Source organism: Penaeus vannamei, chromosome 31, assembly GCF_042767895.1.
Source record: "Penaeus vannamei isolate JL-2024 chromosome 31, ASM4276789v1, whole genome shotgun sequence".
Lineage (NCBI taxonomy): Eukaryota > Metazoa > Arthropoda > Malacostraca > Decapoda > Penaeidae > Penaeus > Penaeus vannamei.
In genome coordinates, this window is record NC_091579.1 from 29,316,554 (window position 1) to 29,321,553 (window position 5,000).

Here is a 5,000-nt window from a genome sequence, read left to right on the forward strand (position 1 = left end):
TTAAAGTCGTGACAAGCAATCTGCAATCACATTATCCTTCCCTTTTATATGAATGATATTAAGATGAAACTCTTGCAAGTATAAACTCCATCTAGTTAATCGCTGGTTTTTATCTCTAAACTTGTTCAAATATTTGAGGGGATGATGGTCAGTAAACACCGTAATTTCATGGCCAGAAGGATTAAGGTAAACAGCAAAATGTTGAAGACCAAGTATAAGTGATAATAACTCTTTCTCAATGGTAGAATAATTTTTCTGGGCTGAATTAAATTTCTTACTAAAGTAACAAACTGGGTGATCAATGGCCTGGTCATCTTCCTGCAATAAGACGGCACCAGCACCAACATCACTTGCATCTACAGCCAATTTGAAGGGCTTACTGAAATTAGGAGCTTGCAATACAGGGGAATTAGACAGAATAGCTTTGACTTGATCAAATGCTAGTTCACATTCCTTACTCCACTCAAAGTTGATACCTTTCTTCAACAAATCAGTAAGGGGAGCTACCACTTCTGTAAAATTTAAAATAAACATACGATAGTAACCTATCATACCTAAGTATCTTTGTAATTCTTTCCTATTCTGAGGTCTGGGACACCGACATATAGATTCAACTTTAGCCAGTGGTGGGGCTACTGATCCCTGTCCAATTACATACCCAAGATACTGTACTTGGGCTTTAACAAATTCACATTTTTCGAGGTTTACAACAAGATTAGCACTGGAGAATCTATTCAAGAGTTCTCCAACTTCAGAGATATGTTCTTCCCAAGAATCACTGTAGACAACCACATCATCTATATAAGTTACACAGCCTTTGATTCCTGCAGTAATAGTGTTCATCAATCTCTGAAAAGTGGCAGGAGCATTTTTCATACCATAGGGCATCACTTTACACTTATAAGTTTGACCCAAAGTAACAAAACATGAAATGTCCTGAGCTCGGTCAGTCAAAGGAACTTGCCAATATCCCTTTAGTAGATCAAACTTGCTAATGTAATTAGAACTTCCCACTTTGTCGATGCACTCATCCACCCTTGGTAACGGATATGTGTCTGTCTTAGTCAGAGCATTGACTTTCCTAAAATCAATACAAAATCGATATCCCCCATCAGACTTAGGCACTAGAGTCACAGGTGAACACCACTCACTTTGGCAAGCTTCAATTAGTCCATGTTCTAACATATAATTCAATTCTTGTTGAAGAGGGGCAAGACGATTTGGATTTACACGGTAAGGCGCCTGCTTCACTGGTGCAGCATCCCCCACATTCACATCATGCACTGCTAATGTTGTAAGTCCTGGTGAGTCCCGGAATACATCCTGATACCGAGACAAGAGTGAGACAAATTCTTCTCTCCGCTCTGCTGTTAGATGGGTGAGCTTATCTGATACCTTGGTCCAGGCGTTAGTGTTCTTCTCCCAGGTCCCAGTCATCTCCAATGTTGGCGGGCAAGCATTATCTTCATCTTCTGTGGGTGTTAGAGCTACTGCACACACTGGAGCATCTGGTGAATCCCTCTGGTAGTATGGTTTTAACATATTTATGTGACATAGTCGACTGGATTTTCTCCTATCTGGGGTGGAAACAACATAATTAACATCACTCAGCTTCTGCTTTACCAAATATGGACCACTAAATTTTGCCTGTAAGGGTTGACCATGTATGGGAAGCAGAACCAACACCTGATCACCTGGCTGGAACACCCTCATTCTCGCGTTCTTATCGTACCATTTCTTCATTTTCTTTTGGGAAGAAACCAAGTTATCTCTAGCAATTTTCCAACTACGGTTCAGCTTCTCTTTAAAGTCACTAACATAAGATAAAAGTCCTACATTCTCATCCATACCAAGCCACTCTTCTTTTAATAATTTTAATGGTCCTCTCACCTCGTGGGTGAACATTAACTCAAATGGAGAAAACCCCAAGGATTCATTTGGTGTTTCTCTAGTAGCAAAAAGCAAGAAAGGCAAGCCTTTATCCCAATCCTTGTGACTTTCTGTACAAAATTTTGTAATCATACTTTTAAGAGTTTGATGATAACGTTCTATGGCACCTTGACTCTGAGGATGGTAAGCAGTGGAAGTGATCTGCTCAATACCTAGTTCCCGGAGGGACTGTCTGAAAACTTTGGACATAAAATTTGATCCCTGGTCAGACTGCACTTCTTTAGGTAAGCCAAACCTTGTGAAGAACTGTAATAACTCTCTTACTACTATTTTAGCTGAGGTATTTTTGAGAGGAACAGCCTCAGGATATCTAGTAGCCATATCCATGATAGTAAGAATATAAGAATATCCTGTTGCAGTTTTAGGTAAAGGGCCAACAATATCAATAACCACTCTGGAGAATGGAGCATCAAAGGGGGGAATGGGTATTAATGGAGCAATATCAGGAGGTTGATTAGGCTTACCGACCATTTGGCATGTGTGGCATGTTCTGCAATAACGGGAAACATCTTTGCGAATTGTAGGCCAATAAAAGTTACGCCAAATCCGGTCTAAGGTCTTTCTTACCCCCAAATGTCCTGCCAAAGTAGAATCATGAGCAAGTTTCATTATATCATACCTATAAACATTTGGAACTACTACCTGGTGTACTGTCACCCACTCACTGTCAGTTGCTGGGGACGAATGGGGTCTCCACTTACGCATTAATACACCCCTTTTCAAATAGTAACAAACTGACAGTTCATCACACTCATTTTCAGCCACAGCAGCTTCAGCTAAGTCTTGCAACTCAGGGTCAGCTTGCTGCAATTCAATTAATCCTTTAGACATATCAGTTTGATTAACTAGTGCTACTCTATCTACAGAGTCAATGGTGGCAAAAAAGGTATCAGCCAAGTTAACAGCATCAGTATCAGTAGTAGTGACAGGATTGATTACATTCCCAGTCTGAGGTACTTTAATATTGGTTGACATGGACCTTGTTACAGCACAGGCAGGGAACACATGGGGTACTTCCTCAACTAATTGCTTAGTTTCTTCCACAGCTACAGGTTTCTCAGATAATAACGGAACAGGGTTCACCTTGTTGCCCGCTATATCATTTCCCAACAGGAAATGAACACCATGCATAGGCAATTGATCCACCAGGCCTACACCCACAAAACCCTCAAAGAATTCACACTCAAGGTACACTCTCACAGGGGTAACAGAGATGGATCCTCCAACTCCATGAACAACTATTTTCTCTGGGCTTTCAAAATCAACCAAACCTTTTAACATGAGAGATTTTAAAGCGCCAGTATCCCGTAAAATCTGAACAGATTTCTTTTCCCCACCCTCAAGTGAGACAGTACCTTCATGCATAAAACTATCATACGATCCAGTGAAAGCCCCATCACCACTGTTTACATCCAACTTTCTTAAAGAAGCTTTATTTTCATTTCTGGGGAAAACAGTTACAGGTGAAAACTTTTTGGATAAACTTACTTTAGTGGAAACCAAGGCTACTGATTTAGCCTTAATTTCTCGTGACTTCTTCCAACACTCTCTCTCCCAATGGCCAGTCTTCCCACAGTAATTACAAATCTTACATTTCTTCCCTTGTACAAAATCATGTGGCTTGGACATCTTTCCATGGTCCACTACATCATCTGGAAGAGCAAACTTACAGTGAGAAGCTGCTACAACATCTCTCTTATTCTGAAAACCCGGAAATTTATTAGTATAGGTCTTATGTGTCAATACATACTCATCAGCCATAATGGCAGCAACAGCTATATTATCTACACCTCGTTCAGATAAGTATAGAGAAACTTCTTTAGGAACACATCTGGCAAATTCCTCTAATAACATTAGTTCCTTTAATCTAACAAAGTCTGACTTTACCTCTTTTGAACGAAGCCACTGATTAAACAAATCTTCTTTAACTCTGGCAAATTCTACATAAGTCTGGTCAGCTAGTTTGAAAGTGTTTCTATATTTGAGCCTATATGCCTCTGGCACAAGTTCATACGACTTCAGAATAGTATTTTTCACAACATCATAATCTACACATTGAATGTTTGATAAAGATGCATACACACTTTGAGCCTTACCCTTCAAAACACTTTGCAACAATATTGGCCAATACTCTTTGGGCCAACATAAACTCTGTGCAACCTTTTCAAACATCACAAAGTACTTGGTGACATCCCGCTCACAAAAAGGTGGAACAAGTCTTACCTGTCTTGCCACATCAAAAGAATGAATAGAGACAGGATTGCTCTCCAGCTGTTTTATTCTAAACTCATGATTTAGCTTCATCTCTTCCCGGCGCAAATCAAGTTTGGCCTGCTCCAGACGGATCTTTTCTAATTCTAAGAGCACACAAGGGTCTTTAAGATTGCTTGAGCCTTCACTTGTAACTTCATGCGAAGCTGAAAAGTCATGAACACGGTCAATTTCTTCAGGGAAATTCCATGAAAAAGGATCCTCTATACCAAACAATTTCCTGTTAATCATGTTAACTAATGGGAATCTATTTACATCTGAAGGAAACTCCAGTTCAAGAAATTTAGCAACTAATTTTAGTTCATGGTTCCCTAATGATTCAACTTTCTCAACAGATGGTTCTGAAGAAAGAAAATTCTTGACATCCTCTTCACTAATGATAGATGCCATGTTTACAAAGACGGGTAGAGATAACTGGCATAAATGATGCAGTTTCCTAATACATTACACGGCACCTGGATCCTGGCAAGGTCGCCAATTTTGTTACGCAACGGTTAAAATAAACAATGCTGTTGATTCCTATTTTACTGAAGATCTAAGATAACAAGGTTTTTTAACTCCATGAATGACATCAAAGTAATAGAACAGAATCCAGGGCCTTGTAGTAAGAAACAAACGAACAGATAAATGCATAACCTAGGAAAGAAATATTTTACACACATGCAATAGGATATTTCGTAAAAAATACACCACTAAACAGATTCAAACACTTATCCTAACCAGACCTATATATATCTGAGAACACATAAAACTTATACTTAAGTACTGGGATTCCTTGA

The 5,000-nt window shown here is 39.3% G+C and overlaps 1 protein-coding gene across 1 annotated transcript; it reads right to left on the reverse strand.

Annotated features, from left to right (window-relative positions):
• Nucleotides 1-4,611, reverse strand: LOC113822342 (uncharacterized). Its single transcript, XM_070144216.1, has one exon. The coding sequence runs from the start codon at nucleotides 4,609-4,611 to the stop codon at nucleotides 1-3; it is 4,611 nt and encodes a 1,536-aa protein (XP_070000317.1).
• Between the last annotated feature and the right edge of the window lie 389 nt (nucleotides 4,612-5,000).

Coding starts and splice junctions, on each gene's coding strand:
- LOC113822342 (XM_070144216.1), bottom strand. CDS start 4,611: ATGGCATCTATCATTAGTGAAGAGGATGTCAAGAATTTTCTTTCTTCA.